The sequence below is a fragment of the Muntiacus reevesi genome, chromosome 1 (assembly GCF_963930625.1).
Source record: "Muntiacus reevesi chromosome 1, mMunRee1.1, whole genome shotgun sequence".
Lineage (NCBI taxonomy): Eukaryota > Metazoa > Chordata > Mammalia > Artiodactyla > Cervidae > Muntiacus > Muntiacus reevesi.
The window spans coordinates 284,539,982-284,560,989 of record NC_089249.1 but is presented as its reverse complement, the minus strand read 5'-3'; the positions used below and the strand labels follow the sequence as shown (position 1 = coordinate 284,560,989).

Sequence of the window (21,008 nt, the reverse complement as noted above, 5' to 3'; positions counted from 1 at the left end):
CCGGCTCTTAGTAGTATGGGAAACTGTGGTTGTGCTGGAATGAGGGGATACATGAGAACCTGTACTTTCTGCTCAGGTATCTCTGTAAGCATGAAAACTACCCTGCTAATTCCGAAAAATAAACTCACAAACAACAGGTGCTCAACACATTTAGGGGCATTTTGAGTTTGTTTCTTATTTTGATTAAAACTACTTCACCTACTTTCCCCTGCCCACTCCTTATTTGTCCTGCTTTTCTGTTAATGTTTACCAAAAATTTAACCTACATAAAGAGGAGTAATCCAAGGTGCCTTTCAGAGTAATTCCTTTTTGCATATGAAGGTAAAGTATTCTTCATAGAAAGTGGGAAAATACTTCCTTCAGTTTTTAATCCAATTAAAAATAATGAGTGCTAAACTAAAATTACCAACCAAAATACCAAAGATGAGCAAGACAAACATCCCCAACTTTTTCCATGAGAGGAAATCCTCTCTGCTCATTTTAAGAGAAAAAAGAGTCCTGGGAACACAAAAATCAAACACATTGATGCACTGGAACCAACAATACCAAATGTGTTCCTAATGTCAGGAACATATATTGCAAGTAAAACAGTGATAATATTGAGAACTAGGGTGATTGAAGAATTGTGAATCCTTGAGAATGGAAGATTGGGGGAAAACATTGTTAAAGCTTTCCTTGCAGGGAAGTGGATTAGAGGGACCATCAAAAGCACAGAAAAGAGTATGTATAACTTCACGGTCATAAGGACAACATCATGTTGCAAATATTTACTGTAACCTTGTAGTAATTCTGATGCTACATTGTCATAAAAAGTGAGGTACCCAAAGAGTGCAGGTATAAAGTAAGTGAGAAAACTTAAAGGAATCACTGTACTGGTTACATCCTGCATCCGTTTCTTAGAAGGGCTTTGAAATTCACTGTTATTTTTTAAAATTTATTTATTTATTTTAATTGGAGGCTAATTACTTTACAATATTGTGGTGGTTTTTGCCATACATTGACATGAATCTGCCATGGGTGCACATGTGTTTCCCATCTTGACCCTCCCTCCCACCTCCCTCCCTATCCCATCCCTCTGGGTCATCCCAGTGCACCAGCCCTGAGCGCCCTGTCTCATGCATTGAACCTGGACTGGCGATTCATTTCGCATATGATAATATACATGTTTCAATGGCATTCTCCCAAATCATCCCAGCCTCACCCTCTCCCACAGAGTCCAAAAGACTGTTTTATACATCTGTGTCTCTTTTGCTGTCTCGCATACAGGGTTATCGTTACCATCTTTCTAAAATCCATATATATGCGTTAATATACTGTATTGGTGTTTTTCTTCCTGACTTACTTCACTCAGTATAACAGGCTCTGGTTTCATCCACATCATTAGAACCGATTCAAATGCATTCTTTTTAATAGCTGAGTAATATTCCATTGCATATATGTACCACACTTTTCTTATCCATTTGTCTGCCGATGGGCATCTAGGTTGCTTCCATGTCGAAGCTATTGTAAACAGTGCTGCAATGAACATTGGGGTACACGTCTCCTTCAATTCTGATTTCCTTGGTGTGTATGCCCAGCAGTGGGATTGCTGGGTCGTATGGCAGTTCTATTTCCAGTTTTTTAAGGAATCTCCACTCTGTTCTCCATAGTGGCTGTACTAGTCTGCATCCCCACTAACAGTGTAAGAGGGTTCCCTTTTCTCCACACCCTCTCCAGCATTTATTGTTTGTAATAACAAACTATATAACAAAAGTATAACAAAAGTAATAACTTTTTGATAGCAGCCATTCTGACCAGCATGAGATGGTACCTCATTGTGGTTTTGATTTGCATTTCTCTGATAATGAATGATGTTGAGCATCTTTTCATGTGTTTGTTAGCCATCTGTATGTCTTCTTTGGAGAAATGTCTGTTTAGTTCTTTGCCCGTTTTTTGATTGGGTCATTTATTTTTCTGGAATTGAGCTACAGGTGCTGCTTGTATATTTTTAAGATTAATTCTTTGTCAGTTACTTCGTTTGCTATTATTTTCTCCCTTTCTGAAGGCTGCCTTTTCACCTTGCTTATCATTTCCTTCATTGTGCAAAAGCTTTTAAGTTTAATTAGATCCTATTTGTTTATTTTTGCTTTTATTTCCATTACTCTGGGAGGTGGGCCATAGAAGATCCCACTATGTTTTATGTCAGAGAGTGTTTTGCCTATGTTTTCCTCTAGGAGTTTTGTAGTTTCTGGTCTTAAATTTAGATCTTTAATCCATTTTGAGTTTATTTTTATGTATAGTGTTAGAAAGTGTTCTAGTTTCATTCTTTTACAAGTGGCTGACCAGTTTTCCCAGCACCACTTGTTAAAGAGGTTGTCTTTTCTCCATTGTATTTTCTTGCCTCCTTTGTCAAAGGTGTCCATAGGTGCATGGATTTATCTCTGGGTTTTCTATTTTGTTCCACTGATCTATATTTCTGTCTTTGTGCCAGTACCACACTGTCTTGATGACTGTGGCTTTGTAGTATAGTCTGAAGTCAGGCAGTTGATTCCTCCAGTTCCATTCTTCTTTCTCAAGGTTGCTTTGGCTATTCAAAGTTTTTGTATTTCCATACAAATTGTGAAATTATTTGTTCTAGTTCTCTGAAAAATACCGTTGGTAGCTTGATAGGGATTGCATTGAATCTATAGATTGCTTTGGATAGTATACTCATTTTTGCCATATTGATTCTTCTGATCCATGAACATGGTATATTTCTCCATCTATTTGTGTCATCTTTGATTTCTTTCATCAGTGTTTTATAGTTTTCTATATATAGGTCTTTTATTTCTTTAGGTAGATTTATTCCTAAGTATTTTATTCTTTTCATTGCAATGGTGAATGGAATTATTTCCTTAATTTCATTTTCTGTTTTCTCATTGTTAGTGTATAGGAATGCAAGGGATTTCTGTGTGTTAATTTTATATCCTGCAACTTTACTATATTAATTGATTAGCTCTAGTAATTTTCTGGTGGAGTCTTTAGGGTTTTCTATGTAGAGGATCATGTCATCTGCAAACAGTGAGAGTTTTATTTCTTTTTTTTTTTCCAGTCTTGATTCCTTTTATTTCTTTTTCTTCTCTGATTGCTGTGGCTAAAACTTCCAAAACTATGTTGAATAGTAGTTGTGAGAGTGGGCACCCTTGTCTTGTTCCTGACTTTAGGGGAAATGCTTTCAATTTTTCACCATTGAGGATAATGTTTGCTGTGGGTTTATCATATATGGCTTTTTCTTATGTTGAGGTATGTTCCTTCTATGCCTGCTTTCTGGAGGGCTTTTTTTTTTTTTTATCATAAATGGATTTGAATTTTGTCAAAGGCTTTCTCTGCATCTATTGAGATAACCATATGGTTTTTATCTTTCAATTTGTTAATGTGGTGTATTACGTTGATTGATTTGCAAATATTGAAGAATCCTTGCATCCCTGGGATAAAGCCCACTTGGTCATGATGTATGATCTTTTTAATAAGTTGTTGGATTCTGTTTGCTAGAATTTTGTTAAGGATTTTTACATCTATGTTCATCAGTGATATTGGCCTGTAGTTTTCTTTTTTGGTGGCATTGAAGTTCACAGTTTATGGGCAGGATTGAGGTGTGCAGAGGAATGAAAAAGTTGTGGTTGGTATGGCATAAGCATTCTCTTTGGAGAAATGAAAGTGCTTTGGTTTACAATCATCTGTAGTATTTGAAATCTGGAAGTACTGTTCTGTATAATTCAATGTTAAGGGACACGAGGTGGAGCATTTTTAATTATTACCACAAGAGCAAAGGTCAGCATAAAGAAAAATGACAAACTCCTTGTGTAGCCAAGAAGGCCTGTTTTAGGAGGAAGTGCAAGAGGGAATACCATGCCAACACAAATGATCATTGGTGTGTCTCCATCAAGATACCAAGACCCACTATTGTCTCCAGATAAAAATTCTGAAATAGCAGCAGGAAGCTGTTTTAATGATTAAAAGAGAAGATGACACAGCTCCAAAATGTTCTGAATTACTGTGGTGCTTGCCACCACCACCTTTCCAGGTAATCCAAATGTAAAGAGTCCAGTCTTCGTAAGATGTCACCATGGTCTGAATACACAAACTAATCGGGAGATGAACTGAGTGAGAAGCCGGGAGTGCAACTGTCAGCAGGAAGAAACTAAATGCAAGGATACCAGAATGAGCCACAATGAGAGCCAAACCAAGGGCGCCACTTCCCGTGATGGCATGATCACGTTAAACACTGAGAGGCCATATGGAGCACCAGGGGACCTCTGCGCGTGAACGCTATTGCTTTAATTATGAGTATTACTCAGCCATAAAAAGGAATGAAATAATACCCTTTTCAGCAATATGGGAGGACCCTGGAGATTATCACCTAAGTCACGCAGAGAAAGACAAATATCTTACAATAACATTTATGTGTGGAATCTTAAAAAACATATACAAATTAACTCAGTTACAAAACAGAGTCAGACACACAGACATAGAAAACAAATTTGAGATTATCAAAGGGAAAAGTGGTGTGGAGAGATAAAGAGTATGGGATTCGCAGATACTCGTTACCATACATAAAATAGATGAGAAACAAGGACTTACTGAAGAGTGCAGGAACTGTAGTCAACATCCTATTATAACCTGTAATAGAGAAGAGTCTGAAAAAATATAGAGAGATGTATATACGTGTAACTGAACCGCTTGGCTGCATATCTGAATGTAAAACAATATTGTAAGTCATCTATACAAAAAAAAATAAATGATAGAGGATGAATAAATTAGTAAATGTAGACAATGAAAATGAACCTATACTAAAATTTAAAAGCCGTGCATTTTTGTTTGCTTCTTTTATCTTCCCAATAACAGAGAAAACTGGGTCTCAGGACCTTAGGGATGGGGAGGCATGTGCACCTTCCGTCTGCATGGACCGAAGTGGTGTACCTGGCTCAGTGCAGAGGAGAAGTCCAGGATGGTATGTCTGCTGACCAGCTCTTCTCAGTCGCTCCAAGTGGTATGGATGAGCAGTGAAGGTGTAATTTGGTAGCTGTATTATTTAGGAACTGCAGGAGCCAAGGAAGATTTGCCTTTCTTGTATTGAAATATCTGACAATGTTTCATTGTGAAAGTTCCTTTCGTAATTTTGAATTTATGAATTTGGCTGCTCAACTTTTTAATTACAAAATTGCTTTAAAAACTTTTGCTCAGCAGAGTGGTTATTGCTTTTTTCTAAAATTAGTAACTAATTAAAAAGTAATATAAAATGTCATTTAGTGATTTTCAATTACAACAGGCATTATACTTTTAGAGAAACTTGTTTTGGCATTTTATAACTCTTACTCATAAAACATTAACCAAATGGCCATTTCTTTCTTCACTTGTTTTAAACAGCCATTTTACTCATTACCTTTTCATTTATCACTTCTTATTTCTGTGTCACCTTTTAAACCCCCCTCCAACCAATCTAAAAGAGAAATTAAGAAACATTATTTTTCAGGAAATAAAGTTCCTTCTATCATTAACCTATATTTTATGTGTATGCCTTTTAAAGTGAGTTTAGAATGGTATCCAGATGAGGTCAGGGAGTATTTCCCCATGTGAATTGGGGTTTGTATCTGGGAGCTTTCAAGCAGCAGGGAGAATAAGAATGATTCTGTGTCTAACTTGCCTGTATGGCCCTTCATCACAGTGCTGTCCACAGCCTGGCCCTGTTAAATATTTTAAATGATCCTGAGGTCAGCAGTGTTGGCTCACCAGCAACCACTGGCTCTTCCTCGTCACTTAACCTCAGCTTTGTCCGTAACGGTTGCTCGAAACCTTTGCACAGGGACATTCTTGGAGAGATTGTGAGTTTGGTTCAAGATCCCCATAATAAAGAAAATATTTCAGTGAAGCGAGTCACATGAAGCTCTTTGTTTCATGGTGCTTGTAAGAGCTATATTTATTCTGTGTTACAGTCTATCAACTGTGCAATAGCTTGTCTGAAAAATGCACATACCTTAATTAAAAAATAATGCTTTTGGAAAAGTGGCACTTGCTAGATGTTGGATTACTAAAAACCTTCAAATTTTTTTAAAAAAGAAAAAACCCTGCAATATCTGCAAAGCACAATAAATAAAATGAAGTATGCCTGTAATGATGTGAGGTTCAGTTTTCTGTAGGGCCTTAACTTTACATTCTTCATCTTTCAGCTCCATTGGCCTCATTCCCTCTGCTTTTCTGTTTATAACACTTCTGTTGACACTTCTTTGTCATCCAGTTCTGTCCGATTTCCCCACTATTATATAATGATGCTGGTGGTAAAGAACCTGCCTGCCAGCGCAGGAGAGGTGGGAGATGCGAGCTTGATCCCTGGATGGAGAAGATCCCCTGGAGGAGGACATGGCAGCCCACTCCAGTGTTCTAGCCTGGAAAGTCCCGTGGGCAGAGGAGCCTGGCGGGCTACAGTGCATGGGGCTGCAAACACGGACAGGGCTAACCGAGTGAACACAGCAGACACACTATATGTGCCCTGATCTATTTTTGTTGGCTGGAAGAGCTGGAACACCTTCCTAGGGCGTTTCTCTCTCTTTCCTCACCTCTCTCCCACCCTCCCCCTCCTCTGTAGTCTCAAGGGGGCGACCTGATTGCCTTTTCTGATCTAGCCTTGGAAGTCACACAGCGTCACTGAATGTCCCTTACTATTGGTTGAAGCAGTCACAAGGCCTGCTCAGGTTCAAAGACAAGGGGCATGGACCTCACCTCTTGATGGGAGGGATTCCAAGACAGTGAATATTTTAAAGCCACAGTGTGGTTTTGGTGAATTAATTGTATGTAGCATGTAAAAAAACAGCAAGATTTATAAATTATGTTTCTACTTGTTAATATTTCAGAAGCTTTAAATATGCTCTATGCCTCCCTGGACCATGCTTCCTTTGATTGCGATCATCTGCCTGCCTTATTTTTTGTTGCGGAATCAGTTTTATACAGACTCTGCTGTGATGCATTCCGAAAGGCATACTTATACTCAATTGAAATCCAGCTGGCAAAGGTACGTTTTAAGTTGATTCTAATGTGTTTTAATTGCTACATGCACTATGTCTGGTCACATGATACCTGCTTCAGGATCTAAACAGGCCATTTGGTTTTATTACAGAATATTCTCTTGTTTGGTAGTTTATTTTAATCTCTAAATGTGGATACTACATTATTACTTGATATGCAAATGGAGATAGTTGGAGAAAATACAGTTTTGCCAACTATGTAAGAAAATTACATTTAATTAAGAATCAAGTTTGTACTTCTTTCTGAGTGTATATAGCTTTCTCCTATCTATTTTAAGGATTGCTGAATGCCAGTTTTCCATTTAAAAATGCTGACTGATATACTCTTAAATTGTTGCCCAATTTGAGAAGATGGACTGTTATCTCAGTATTCTATGTCATTTTAGAACCGTAAGATGGAAACTATATTCATGTAGCTCATGTTTCATAAAGTCCTGGAAGACAGAACGTTCTACTTGCTGTGAAGATCAGGTTGCCTGCTGAAAAATTTATTATTAGTCAAAGAAATTTAGCTTAACTGGTGGTTTTATTGCAAGGAAAAACCAGAAGAATAATTTCTTTATGAATAAAAAAAAATATCTGTATGTATATATTTTAGTTGACATATATGTATATACATATAATTTGAAATTAAGCATGGTATTATTTGCAAAAAATATATTTTCCCTTCTTTAATTTTGATTATGAAATTTGATTATGTTAGAAAGTGGGCATGAAGATATTCATGAGTCATCCAGGGCATTTTGGAAGACACTGTATTTCAGACCTTATAAATTAAGTCTAGATCCTCTCTGATATGTTTGGGGGTAAAAGATTTATGGACACCAGACAAGAAACAGAACACATAATAGAAATTGAACATGCAAAGAACTGAGGCCTTGCATAGAACAGCTGGGGGCAAACAGACAAGTAAAGTTACAAAGTCTTTTTCTTCTTTCTTTCTTTCCCAAGCTCTTCATTATAAGGATATTTAAGAGCTTCTATTTATATAATTATTTTGGGATTTCAAAATATAATGTATGTGTTACTGATATAAAAAGGGTTAGCACTCAGGCTAGTTTATGATGGAAAGAGAGTGGAGTGGAAAAACATAGATCATGTGTCACTTTTTTCTCCTTTCTTTTCATCCTCTTTGGTGACCTTTTCCCATTTCTTGCCTTTTATATTTCTGCTAGCAATAAAAATGGCTATAAAATAAAGTTTTAGTCATTGTGTGCCTTGCTTATAACTTGCATATACCATGGATTCATTTAAAAAGATTCCTATATCCTCTCATCTGAGTGGTTAGATTATTTGCATTGCACAATAATTGGTGCTTTAGATGTATTAGACAAAGTAACTTGTTTAATCTTCACAATAATCCTAAAAGGTAGGTGCTATTATTATCCACCATTCCACAGACTAGGCAAAGAGACTCTAAATTGATTACCCAAGATCTCAGCAGAGAAGATTTTGAAACCCAGGATCCCATGGACTCTCAGCCATGATTCTGCTCATTTACCTTGGCTCCCAGATTTACTAGGGCTTCCCTGGTAGCTCAGCGGGTAAAGAATCTGCCTGGAGTGTGGGAGACCTGTGTCCTACCCCTGGTTTGGAAGAATCCCCTGGAGAAGGGAATGGCAAGCCACCTCATTATTCCTGCCTGGAGAATTCCATGGACAGAGAAGCCTGGTGAGCTACAGTCCAAAGAGTCAGACATGACTGAGCAACTAAACCTACCTACCTATCACATTTACTGATTTGAATGCTTACTTTTCATTGTTCTAGATAGTATGGATTAGCTAGTAAAGATCAGCATACTTTATACGTGCTTTTGATTTCAGGCAAGAAGGCATTTCAGTTATCCACCTTTTATTTGCAGGAATTTCGTTATATATCTACTAGTCAGTTGGATGCTTCCTTTTTGATTTTTTTCTTGTTGACAGAACTGTATATTTAAGAGTATTGCCATGGAGGCATTGCTCAACTTCATACATTTTGTTTCTCTTCTGACAAAGAAATATATAGCTCAGGCTTGGGAAAAGACAGAAATACTTGATTTCTAATGTTACTTATTTTCACATTTTGTGCATATTCTTCCCTCATCTGAGTGTAGAATCTTAACTACTAAAGTCTACTTACTAAAGTACCGTTAGTTTAACATATATGCAAGCTATATACATGTATATAAACCATATATAAACTATAGTTTAATGTACTTTTTTAAACATAATTGTTATTTATCTCTCTATTTTTGGGTACATTGCTTCTGGGCTTCTTTGTGGCTCAGACGGTAAAGAGTCTGCCTGCCAATTCAGGAGACACAGGTTCAATCCCTGGGTTGGGAAGATCCTCTGGAGTAGGGAATGGAAACCAGCTCTAGTATTCTTGTCTGGAGAATCCATGAACAGAGGGCTGGCAGGGGCTACAGTCCATGGAGTTGCAAGGAGTCGACACAGCTGAGCAACTAACCCTTCCGCCTTGGCGCTGGGTCTTCAGCGCTGCACGGACTTTCTCTGGCTGTGCTGGGTGGAGGCTGCTGTCTAGTTGGGGTGTGCGGGCTTCTCATCGTGGTGGCTGCTCTTGTTGCAGAGCGTGGGCTCTCAGGCACGTTGGCCTCAGTACTTGTGGCATGTGGGCTCAGTAGTTGCAGTACCTGGGCTTAGATGCCCCCGCAGCACACAGAATCTTCCCAGGCCAGGGACTGAATCCATGTCTCCTGCATTGGCAAGTGGATTCTTAACCACTGGCCACCAGGAACGTCCAGTTTAAATGTTTCAGATAGGAATATGAGCAGAGTTCTTCAAGCTTCTATAAAGAACATGAAACACGTAACCAACTATTAAAATGTAATACATAATAAATATTATTCACCATTTCTCTTTCACAGTAAGATAACAGTCAGAGAAATGAAGATAAGGGATGAAAAGAGAAGGAAAGGGGCTTAAAGAGTAAAGGAAGAAGAAATGGGCAGACCAAGAGAGAAATTGACAGGCGGAAATTTACTCTAGGAGGCAAAGCTTGAGTTGTCAACGTGCAGAGAGAGTGTGTACACCAATGAAACATGAGGACAAATGTACAGAGAGTTCAGAATTCTTTAGAGATAAAGAAACGGCAGGTTTTTCAATAAAAGCCTAGCTTTTCAGAATATTGCAGGTGAAAGCTTTTAAAAACCATTTTCCAAGTATAGTTATATAAAGTTTTGCTTTGAGATCAGGGGAAACTCATGATCAAATTGCTATATAATACAGCAGTTATGCAAACTCATATGTTTGTTAATCACATATTTTTCTCTTTTGACCCATGTTAAATTTTTAAAGTATTGTTTTCAGTATCCTTCTCTGGTCCCTTCAAAATCTTAGATTATTCTTCTTCTGGTGAACTTATTATTTCTGACTTTAATATTCTCACCTAGACTATTGCAGTATTCTTTTGAATGGTCTGTTGATTTCTACTTCCTTCGTATCTAACTTCAGTCTTTTGGAGAAGCATAGTACTATTTCAGAGTGGTTTATATGAAGAGATCCCTTGGCATGACATAAATATTTTATTTATTTATGAACATGTACAGTAAACCATGCATGTTTATAAGTTATGGATACATTTATAAACATTCATGGTGCATTCTCAAAGTTTATTTTAATGATTGAAAATTTTGATGAAAATATTTGGAAATCACTGCTGTCAAAAATCCCATGGACGATGGAGCCTGGTATGCTGCAGTCCACGAGGTCGCTGAGACTTGGACAGGACTGAGCGACTTCACTTTCACTTTTCACTTTCATGCATTGGAGAAGGAAATGGCAACCCACTCCAGTGTTCTTGCCCGGAGAATCCCAGGGACGGGGGAGCCTGGTGGGCTGCCGTCTATGGGGTCGCACAGAGTCGGACATGACTGAAGCGACTTAGCAGCAGCAGCTGTAATTGAAAGTTTATGTGTTTTGATGCAATACACACAATCCTGGGTTCAAAACCCAATGATGCTACTCATTTGCTTAATAATCTTGTGTGAAGCACTGAGACTTGTTAGAATCATCTTTTGAGTTTAATTTTATTTTTTTACATATAAATCTAATAATGCCCTGGATCGTTACAAAGAAGATTTTGATATCTGACCTTGATAGTGATATAGGGGTAGTGATTGTTATTATTTGGTCCTTTCCTGTAATCTTATGATTTAACAATTTAGGCATTTATATTCCATTTATTACCATAGTCTGTGTTTTTTTTTTTTTCTTACTTTTCATGAAATCTTACTTTTTTTGGTAGATATTTTAATTCTGTTGTCTATGTAAAACAGTTTTAGCTATACATGTATTTTAAACTTCTCAGAAGTAAGATACTAAATTGTTCATTTAGTAGTGACATTGTGTGTGTATGTGTGTGTTTGTGTAATTTTATGAGGGAATCACACTATGCACAGGCAGAATATTTCTCAAAACCGTTACAGTCCAGCAGACACATAATACACGTTCATATATAAACTGAAACAAGGCACTGTGCAGTGTGCTATGGTATTTTCTCTTTTATTTTAAAATCCCCTTTCATTGATTTCATGACTCACTTAAGGGGCATGCCTTACAATTTGAAAGATACTGTTCTAAAGGATATAGAACAAAATAGCATTCAGTATTGGTCATTATATATAATGGAGAAATGATTTATAAACTTTTTTTTATTTTTTGCTGAGCCAGTATTTCAACCTTGATATAAATGTTTTAAAGTTATTTCAAAAGCACATAATCTCAAGTGAATTTGAAACTGTTTCATCAAAAACAATGGTAATAGTAAAATGGTTTATTTTCCTTATGGTTTTTAAACATTTATTGATGCAACACAAAAATCATTTTTCTCTCTCTTTGACAGATTGGCTATTTGGTCTTCTTACGACTTTTTATACATTTCCTTCATGGTCACCTGGAAAATTTTAAGCAACATTTACTTAGGCTTCAACCATATTTATACGGTAGGCTGTCTTTTATTTTCTATACTTATAAATGTTTTATGTTATATTTTGAGAAGCTCAGACTGTCACTCTAAAGAGTATAAGCTGTATTTTATTTTTTGTGAAAGGTGAAAGGTGCAGTTTTGAGAGCACAGCTTCTGGGCAAGACTGCATGGGTTTTATGTTTAAATTTCCTACTTAACTGGGCATCTGACCTTGTCTGTGACTCATTTTTCCTCTGTAATAGCATGTCGCTTACTGGATTTCAAAAGTTAAATTTGTACTTTAGTCAGGTAACCATAGTGGAGATGTAGATGCCGGACTGGGAAAGGGGAGGGCGGACGCAGGGGTCTGTTAGCTATGACGTTAGAACAGGCAAGAGATTAAAGCCATGAGCTTCTACAATGAGGATGGATAGAGCAAAATAATTTTGAAAAGTATTTAGAAGATAAAGAAAAATTGGACTTGGCCATCACTTGGATCTAAGCTGTATAAGGGAAAGTGAGCAATTTAGCATGAATCTCGAGTTTTACATATTGACTAGTAAGGTCAAGATAATGGTACTCTGGACTTAAAAGATGCTCCCAACTGGGTATAAACACCCGAGTGACCTCCAAATTCAATATGTCCACTGTTTCTCCAGAATCATTTCGGTTCAGAGTACCATTATCTTGACCTTAGTAGTCAATATGTAAAACTTGAAATAAGTCAAACCTGGGAATCACTTATTTCAGACGTATTAACATGGATCACTTAACAGTCATCACTGTTAATATGGATGAGATAAACCGGGAATGGGAGGTGGTGGTGGGGAGACATTTATTCTAGGAATAAAATCTTGGGGAATGTAAGCAGTTAATAGATCATTGGAGTAACAGATACCAACTAGGAAAGGAGAATTAAGAGAAACAGGAGGGAGTCACATAGAAATCAAACCAGGAGAGATTCAAGGTCACCATTATCGAGAGCTACAAAAGTATTAAACAATAGGAGGTCTGAAAGTGGAGATGCATTTCTACAGTCAGAAAGTCATTGTTCTCGGGAGCTGTCCCCAGTGGAAGCACAGTTCAGACTGGAGGGAAAGTTCAAGTGTAATGAGAAAACGGTGAGCTGTTTTGAAAAGCTGAGCTGTGAAGGAAGAAGAAATGTGTCAGAAGTTGGAATGAAAAACAAGGTCAATAGAGGAGATTCATGTGTTATAGGATCAGAAGTCAGGAGACTCGGGATACGAGAGAGGGAGACCAGTTTGATGGGAAAGGCCGTGGAGGGGGAGCAGGAAGGAACGGGAGTGTCTGGGTACAGACGGCGCAGCTGAAGGCTGGCAGTACAGCGATCTGTCCCTCGCATCCCTTGCTTTCTTCTCCTCATTACACTGTAAATCTCTCAGCTCCTCGCAGTGCTCAGCGTAGTGATTCATCAGCTATTCAGATATTTGTGGCAAATGCATTTTGAAAAGTTATTTACATGAAACCTCAAGTTCTGACGTTAGCTTGTTACTGTTGACCTACCTCAAGAACACCACCATCTTTGCTTCACATGAGGATGGAACCCCATCCGCCCCCTTTCACGCTGTTTGGTAGGGGCCTGCTTAGCCTACGTGTCCATCCTCAGCAGCGGGTGGGTTCCCACCGAGGCTGTCAGTCTCTGCCCTCTACCCACACCGCCATCCAACGGAGGAGTGGTTATTACTAATTTTCCCACTGTATTGATGGACTGAAACTTAGAGGTCATAAAAAGAATGACACAAAGATATTCCTGTTAAATGCCACATTGTATTATGTGAAATGGCATAATCATTGCTGTCATTAAACTATGTACTTGAAAAATCAATAACAACAACATCTTGAAAAGAATTAACCTGGAATATTGGTTTAAAAGCAATGATATCAACTGCAATTTCAAAATACCCATTATGAAGAGTATATATTCTGATTTGATTCATTTTCAGCTGGAAGTTTCCAGGCATTGTTGTATAGTAACTATTCTTAATTGCGCATTCAACCATTATGTAGTTGATGTTTTGAATTATATGAACGCTTATGTATCAATTATTTACCTTGTAGTTTTCTATTATACCACTAGGGGTCATACATAACATTGTTAATCATCAGTAGTTGGGGAAATAAACAGCAGTTTCAGCCTCTCAGTACTGAATTTAATTATATTTTAATAGCTAAAAGACAAATGAAACGCAGTGCGAGATGTTAATGAAATATTTCTCACAAATTATTTTTCTTACGCTAGCACTTTCTTGCTCCAAAGAATTATATTGCAAGTATCCAAACATCTCTTCGAATGTGCAGTGCATTCTGAAAATCATGGAAATTATATGTAACAGAGAACTCCCCTCTGAATCAATTTTTAGCCCTGAGAAAGGCAAGAATACAGGTTCTGGAATGGTGAGTATATCCCATTATGAGTTAGTGCGTGCGAACTGCTAAGCTGCTCCAGCCGTGCCAACTTTCTGCAACCCTACGGGCCGCGTAGCCCACCAGGCCCCTCTGTCCACGGGATTCCCCAGGCGAGAATCCAGGAGTGGGATGCCGTGCCCGCCCGGGCGATCTTCCCAAACCAGGGATCGGACCCAGGTTGCCTGCGTCTCCTGCGCTGGCAGGCGGGCTCCCTACCGCTGGCGCTACCTGGGAAGCCCAAGTTTATCCCAGCGCATGGCAAATCAGGTCACATCACTGTGACTAAAATCCCTGCCTCACAGTTCAGTAACACGGCTGAAGATGCGCTTAGCTGGGGAGAGGAATGAACAGTGCTGACGCTGAGGCCGTGCCTCCCGAGGCGTGTTTCCTAGAGAGCACTTGTGGGGCCGCGGGGAACGTCAGTATCCACCACTGCTGCGTTAGAGGGAGCAATGCCCTCCTAGCTTCCTCCTTATAGAGTCCATCTCAGCTGCTTAATTAAAAACTGCAACTTAATTTAGATTGACTTTTAAATGAACGTTTTATGATATTACATTTTTATTAAAGGGGCAGTGTGTAAAGTGCAGGCTATTAATGAAAGCAAGTGTAACACTTTTATGCTCCATAATTCATGTGCAATAACATTTAATATGCTATTAAAACCAACTGAAATTTTTTAAATGGTTCAAAATTGAGGAATTAAAATAATCCTTGGTATATGACAAAACTTTTACTTTCCAACTCAGAAATTAGTGATCAGCATTAGGAAAAACTCTCCGTCACAATTGTATATAATTTCTTGGTATGTGACAAGTTATGTGTTATGCAAGTGGAACTCCAGTGTTCTTGTCCCGTATAGACTGATGTGCTTCAAAAGACATACTTCAGTCTTTGTGACCTGAAATGCCGCTATTTCCCTTTCTCGCTTGTATTCCGAAAGAAAGCAGCGAACACTTCAGACCTTGATTCTTTAATCATTATTTTTTTCGGCCGTATATACCTACTATTTTATAATTTATAAGTAGAAATTCTGTTTCTCTAATTCTTAACAAGGAGAAAAATACATTTAACATAATGCTAGTTGGAACAACAAAGGAAATTTTTAAAAAAATGTTTTTAAATAGTTTTGTGTGTGACTTGCCTCATGGTTTCCCCAGGCCTCCTTTGGTTCCTTTATAAAACTACCTAAAATTTAAGTGTATAAGGAAGAACATTCAACCACGTCTATGTGTGATTTTTCTAGGAGTTAGTGTTTTCTCCTTGGCTCATAACTTGGTGGAGGACCATTTATATAAACAGTGACATACACTAAGCCCTTTGAACCATTTGGTTATTCTTACTAATGAACACAGTTTACTTCATGCATAAAAGGAGCTTGTTTTACAGTTTAAAATATATTTTAATAATTTAAATATATAACCTAAGATATTGAGCAACAGAGAAAGTACTGACTACGAAAAGGAAGGGCCTACTTATCAACTGACTGTGTGGTCCAGAGTAGGTCCATTCAGTTCCGTTCAGTCGCTCAGTCGTGTCCGAGTCTGTGGCCCCATGAACCGCAGCACGCCAGGCCTCCCTGTCCATCACCAACTCCCGGAGTCCACCCAAACCCATGTCCATTGTGACAGTGATGCCATCCAACCATCTCATGCTCTCATCCCTTCTCCTCCTGCCCTCAATCTTTCCCAGCATCAGGGTCTTTTCAGATGAGTCAGCTCTTCACATCAGGTGGCCAAAGGACTGGAGTTTCAGCTTCAGCATCAGTCCTTCCAATGAACACCCAGGACTGATCTCCTTCAGGATGGACTGGTTGGATCTCCTTGCAGTCCAAGGGATTCTCAAGAGTCTTCTCCAACACCACAGCTCAAAAGCATCAATTCTTCGATGCTCAGCTTTCTTCACAGTCCAACTCTCACATCCATACATGACCACTGGAAAAACCATAGCCTTGACCAGACGGACCTTTATTGGTAAAGTAATGTCTCTGCTTTTTAATATGCTGTCTAGGTTGGTCATAACTTTCCTTCCAAGGAGTAAGCGTCTTTTAATTTCATGGCCGCAATCACCATCTGCAGTGATTTTGAAGCCCCCCAAATAAAATCAGCCACTGTTTCCACTGTTTCCCCATCTACTTGCCATAAATAGACCATGGGACTGGATCATGGGACCGGATGCCATGATGTTAGTTTTCTGAATGTTGAGCTTTAAGCCAACTTTTTCACTTTCCTTCTTCACTTTCATCAAGAGACTCTTTAGTTCTTCTTTACTTTCTGCCATAAGGGTGATGTCATCTGCAAATCTGAGGTTATTGATATTTCTCCTGGCAATCTTGATTCCAGTTTGTGCTTCCTCCAGCCCGGCATTTCTCATGATGCACTCTGCATATAAGTTAAATAAGCAGGGCGACAATATACAGCCTTGACGTACTCCTTTCCCTATTTGGAACCAATCTGTTGTTCCATTAAACTCTCTAAATCCCTGTCTGCTTACCTTTTAAAGAGATACTATCTTCGTCATCATATTTGCCCTAACTAATCTACAGTGCTGTTGTGAAGACTGCAAAAAAGCATGTGCTCATAAATTAGTAAGAGACATGCAAATGTAAAGACTAGTTATTGAAAAATATACTTAGTAACTCACTTAGGCAGTTAAATATAATAATTCTCATCTAAGGACATGATTATGCTGACAATAATTGTGCTTAATTATGTAGTTAATAGTGCTTAACTTAATGTGGTGGTGATTTGAGTGTTTTTCTTTTAATCAAGTAAGAGACTGAAACCTTGACAGCCTGCGTGTTACAGCCGTGAGGTGCATGACTTTCAGGGCCGATGCTGCTTTTCCTTAAACAAGGCTGTTTTTGCCGGTCTCGGCAGGCACACACAACAGGGAAATGGAGGCGTACTGTTTTCAGACAGTTCAGATCCAGCTTTAGGTGAACTGAAAGAGGCAAGAATGTCAGCGCATGAAAAGAATGTATCTGCTTACGATGGGACAAGCCTCTAAACCTCTGCGCTCTTCCACCTTTTAGAACAGAGGGCGTAGTTTCAGTCTTTTTAAATACTATTTCAGCTCCATGCATGAGATTCTATGGAGAGAGTATAACAGATTTTAGCCTATCAGACTTACTGCCCTCCTTTTCCTGCTCCCATTTCCTCCTAATGTAAAGAATATAGAAGCTAGTGTAGCCACAGCGCTGCTGAGAGTTGCTGGTTCAGCGGATTCGGTGGTTGATGGTATACTTCAACGTTTTGCCCAGTTTCAGCCCAATTTCTCTAGTGTAATTTAACCCAGCCTCCCCACTTCAGCTGAGTATTTACCCATTCGATACCCACCTATCTCAACTTCTGGGGAACAAAAGTGGGGAATATAAAAGATGACATCTGTATTCGTCCTGTCTCTCTTCTTTATCATTCATATGCTATAGAAGAGGATTTGTGGAGTTATTTCTACAGCTCTTAACCTCCAGTAATGCTACAGGGCCCATGACAGCATATTTTGGCCACTGTAAAATACTTTATTTTTAATGTTTATAAGCATTGGAGTAGAAACTGTTTTCAAAGTGCTATTATAAAACCACTTATAAAAGGAATTCTGCGGCATATAAGCATTAGGATACACACGATGTAGGTGCTGGTTCTTTGTAAAAATAGGAAATTTCCTTTCCCCTGCTTCTGGAACCTGTCTCTCCTTTTAATGTTCTTTCAGGCTGACCCAGACACAGGGTTTCCATTGACTTTGACAAATGGTGCACTTTAATTGGCTGTGTGGCTTGCAGAGCCAGAACAGTGGATTGAGTTTTCCACTCTGTCCTTTGCTCACCAGCAAAGCTGAATTTGTTAAGCACCGTTGTCACACAATAATAGTAACATGGTTCTTTGGAGAAGGTAGATTCAAATTCAACTAAAATGCAGTGGACCATTTACTAGCTAGGTGCATCCACCCTAAAGCACAAATAGTTTTCTGAAACCTCGGAAACATGCAGGATTTACGTTCAGATGTATTAGCAGTCTCATCCTCCAGTGCTTTAAGAACTCAGTAAGCCAAAAGCATTGTCTCAATCTGGAACATTCTGTGTGGTCCTGTAATTATGAATGGTTACTAGGAGTTGGGTTAGACTGAAACCCAGGATCTTTAAAGTTAGGAGCATTGCCCTGTGACTCCCGTCCTGCTGTTCAGGTAGCACATTTGTTTCGAGAGGTCCTTTCAAGGCAATGACAACCGTCTCCCAAGCCTGAAAGCAGTGATGAAATTCCAGATGCAGCCTTTGAGCAGTCGCGGTAGAGCCCGTGATTCAGAGTCCATGTTTGTTGTCCAAGAGTCTGGTCAGCCCCTCAGAGCTTCTCACGTCTGCACAGAGTTCAGGCTGCTGTGGTTATCTGAGTTCTCAGCCAGCAGCATAGTGGGGGCACTGTGGTGGGCGGGCTCTGCGCCTGTGTGAGCTGGGCATGTGAGAGCTTTCCCTGCAGGACGCAGGGCTCTGGCTGTGGCGGGGCGCTGGGCGAACAGGCTTGGCGAGCTGGCACAGGGGCCCTCTAGCTGCGGGATGCGGACTCGGTATTGGGAGCGCGTGACTTCCTCGCTCCAAGACATGTGGGATCTTAGTTCCCCGCCCAGGGGTCGAACCTGCCTTCCCTGCATTGCCGGGTGGATTCTTAACCCCCAGGGAAGTCCTCACCTAAGGTTCTGAGGGCAGGTGTGGCGATCCACCCAGCCTCCTAAGGGAAGCCTCATAAATGAGCTTTCCTACTCAAAACTGCCACCGGCCAACCTGGAGGGGCCAGCGTCCCTCTCAAGTATCCCTCCCCTTGTCCTTGGGTGTGGGGGCGAGTCTGCAAACCAGCTTGGCCCAAAGCTGGCAGCAGGGCAGGGGGGATGAAAGAACTACAGGAAGTGGTTGTAAAGCCACGCTGACCCCGAAAGAGTAAGTTCCAGTTCTCTGGGAGTCATTTAACGCAGTGCTCCGTGCTTGATACTTTTTAAAACTACAATAATATGAATTACAAAAACTAAAAACAAATAAATGTATAGGCATTGATTTTTTTATTGGACCGAAAATAAAATTAACAGCCAAATTTTATGTTTTAAATTGCATATTTTAATTTATGTACTCTAGTTAGCACTTTGTTTGCAGATGGGAGTTATCTGCCAATTGCACCTTGGGTGGGACTGATTTGGTGTAAAAGCAAAGAGCTCTACACCACCTGCGGCTCTCAGAGTATTGCTCCCTGTTCATCTACTACGTTGTTGATATACTTGATGATGGTGTTAAATCACATCATCATCATTATTATATTAATTCATTCTAGTTTTGCAAATACATTTTTTCTTTTGCAAAAAGTAAAAAGCAGGGAAGAAACTTTAGCAAGATTTCCATGTAAATGCTTGAATTATAGAAGGATCTAACACATAAGGATGAGATAAGCCTCACTTATCTGGAAAATTCCCAGGTATGGCAGGTTGGGGGAGGCACAAGAAACAGGAGTTCCCTTTAGATTTGATGCTGCCAGAAATAGGGGCAGTTCTGGTTGGGTTTTTTGTAGGGGGCATAGTGACTTTCTGTGTGTGCTTAGAAAAAATAATCAAGTGACTTTGTTTATTTATCAGAGTAATGTTGTCTGAGGTTGATACTCTGAGTTTATATCCAGCAGAATAAAATAACCTGCCTGTGAACCACAGACCAGTCTGCAGTCATATTGATGTCAGCTCAGTTCCAGGAGGCAGAGGCTGCTTTTTTCGTTTTTAGTGATAAGTAAAAACGGTGTCATACAAAATTGAAAATCAAGCTGAAATCTTCTTCAGGATCTAAATCCTGATCATCTCTTTACCAAAAGCTTTTGCAAATGTCCACTGGTGATGGTAAATAAGTTTGTTAAAGAGAATTTTTGACCTAATTGAATAGTCTCTGTAGCCACACAATGTACATGATTTGAAAAAAAAACAAAAAACAAAAAATATTGATTGTTTTTATTCCTCAAACCATCCACAAGTTTCAAAACATACCTGCCCACACACGTATTCAGGGTGTTTGCCATGTGAGGGCTGTCGGGCGTCCAGGCTGAGGCTTCTAGAGCGATTTGAGAAAAGAATTTCAGTTATGTGGGCTCCACATTTGGGGGGAGACTCTACCACAAAGCAGAACATCGAGTTATTTGGATGAAATACGTATATTAACTGAAGTCCACACATCTTAGTCTGATGTCTCACATTATTTTAGAACAGGCTTTTGGGGGAGTATTCTAACATTCTAAACCCTGACTGGTCTCCATTTGCTCTTGTGGATGATGGTCCTTGAGTCAGTAAACTTGTGCAGAGACTTGAACCTACCCCTGCCTTTATTGCCAGCTCCTGCGTCCCAGACATAATGTAGATTAATACACATCTGTGAGACTTAAACAGTTGACTAGACTAAAACGTCTTCGTTTAAAATTTATGTATGAACGTCTGGCCTTTTCTATCATGAGTGCACAATATGAAGTTGTAGTCTTGATGTTATTTCAAAGATTAAATGAGAATTATAAACTGTTTGGAATCTCTTTAAGTTTTTTTTTTTTTTTTTTTTGGTGCATAAAAGAATAAAATACTGGCTAAATTAGTGATTTGAGTGCATATCACAGGATGTGTATTTGAATCTTT

At 39.1% G+C, this 21,008-nt stretch overlaps 1 protein-coding gene and 1 pseudogene across 1 annotated transcript in view; one reads left to right on the top strand and one right to left on the bottom strand.

Moving 5' to 3' along the window:
• The window catches only part of TMEM232 (transmembrane protein 232), a 206,909-nt gene that overhangs the window by 4,470 nt on the left and 181,431 nt on the right, over positions 1 to 21,008 (top strand). The window contains exons 3-6 of the mRNA XM_065920544.1: positions 4,864 to 4,969; positions 6,867 to 7,024; positions 11,883 to 11,982; positions 14,206 to 14,360. Coding sequence (XP_065776616.1) covers positions 4,864 to 4,969; positions 6,867 to 7,024; positions 11,883 to 11,982; positions 14,206 to 14,360 — 519 coding nt within the window. The remainder of the gene's footprint in view (positions 1 to 4,863; positions 4,970 to 6,866; positions 7,025 to 11,882; positions 11,983 to 14,205; positions 14,361 to 21,008) is intronic.
• LOC136174209 (solute carrier family 38 member 6-like) lies at positions 360 to 4,418 on the bottom strand (annotated as a pseudogene).